At 37.7% G+C, this 1,535-nt stretch overlaps 1 protein-coding gene across 1 annotated transcript; it reads right to left on the bottom strand.

Annotated features, from left to right (window-relative positions):
- Positions 1 to 320: 320 nt before the first annotated feature.
- SARC_15817 (hypothetical protein) lies at positions 321 to 731 on the bottom strand (the record flags this gene model as incomplete). Its single annotated transcript, XM_014290069.1, has 2 exons — positions 321 to 521; positions 648 to 731. Coding segments are annotated over 2 exons (285 nt in total), but the record flags the coding sequence as incomplete, so codon positions are not given.
- Positions 732 to 1,535: the final 804 nt, after the last annotated feature.

Raw genomic sequence — 1,535 nt, forward strand, 5'->3', positions numbered from 1 at the left:
TATATATACAAATATATATAAATATAATTATATTTATATATATATATTTATATATATATATATTTATATACAACATAGAAATATGTTCATACATGTATACAATATACGAACTTATACAAATAGAATCCTATGAATATACACACATACATATAGATCAATACAAACATAGTTATATATCCATACATGCATAGATAGAAGTCAATCAACCCAAATTAATATGTACATACCTGTGTGCACACAATATCCATACAAATATACATAGAAAAATAATACAAACTCGTGGACGCGCAAATGTATTTATACATATCAGTGCCACTCACATCATTATGAAAGCCGCATATATCCGCTCCCACCAGCGGGATCTGGTACAGATTGAAGTTGAGGATAGCTGAGATGCTCAGCCACATGTCTTCCCAAGTGGCATGGTTGTCTCCTGTCCAATGCCCTGCGTGTTGTCCCGTACCAGGGAAAGTCGAGCGTGTGATGATAAACGACCGTTTGCCGCGTGAGGACTCTAGCGCCTGTGATTGAAAATGGGTTGAAGATACGTGTGTATAAATATATATATGTATGTAACATATGCATTTTGATCAGTCTATTTGTATAAATGGTGACGTACACTTTGTTCACAACAATTAGAGCCACACCTTTCGCGTGGCGATGGACTGCATGTGTCCAAATAAATTGTGCGCATCGTATTCGTAGATGTCTCCGTCGTGAAGCGCGTCCATGGAGACTGTACGTTGCTGTGTGGGGTTAACGTATTGAAGTGTTAGAGAACATAAAGCGGCTTGCAGTAGCTAACCAGTGAGAGCTAAATGATATACAAGAAAGTGGGAGAACGTCAATCCGGATTCAGTATAGTGCTAGGAGTCTCGAACAACTAAGTCGATCGACAAGTTTGAAGTGAATCTACGTGTAATGGAAAAATACGAAATATGTAGTAAGTCAACGTTCTCAGTATATATTTACATGTTTATCTCGTTCTGTACTAAAAACATAATCAAAGATAGATCTCCAGGTTTGTCGTATTCACCCGGGTGTGTGTGCGTTATGAGTGCTTGATGGCAAGATGTGTGTGTGTGTGTGTGTGTGTATGCGTATGTATGTGTGTGTGTGTGTTATTTATGTGTGTATGTGTGTCTATGTCTGTGTGTCTGTGTGTTTCTGTGTCTAAATATATGTGTATATATAGGTTCAAAAAACATACCTCCAGATCTCCATTGTTCTCCTGATTGTGGATACGATACGGAGGATTGTTGGGCCAGAACTGTCGTCCGCGATGCGAAAATTTTAGACTACGCAGTGATTGGCTGTTTAAAGATGGAAAAATTGGAAATCCAACATCAAATAAATTAGCGCTATATATAAAGATACGGAAACGAACTCAAAACCCCGTAAAATAGGGATAAGAAAGAGAAAAGGCATAACTAATCACATGACAATCCACAGGACATTCGCTTATGCGGTCGTCAGATTATTACAAAAGGTGGCAAACACGAACGCGTACATATATACAAATGCACATATACAAA

This window comes from Sphaeroforma arctica (assembly GCF_001186125.1).
Source record: "Sphaeroforma arctica JP610 unplaced genomic scaffold supercont1.6803, whole genome shotgun sequence".
NCBI lineage: Eukaryota > Ichthyosporea > Ichthyophonida > Sphaeroforma > Sphaeroforma arctica.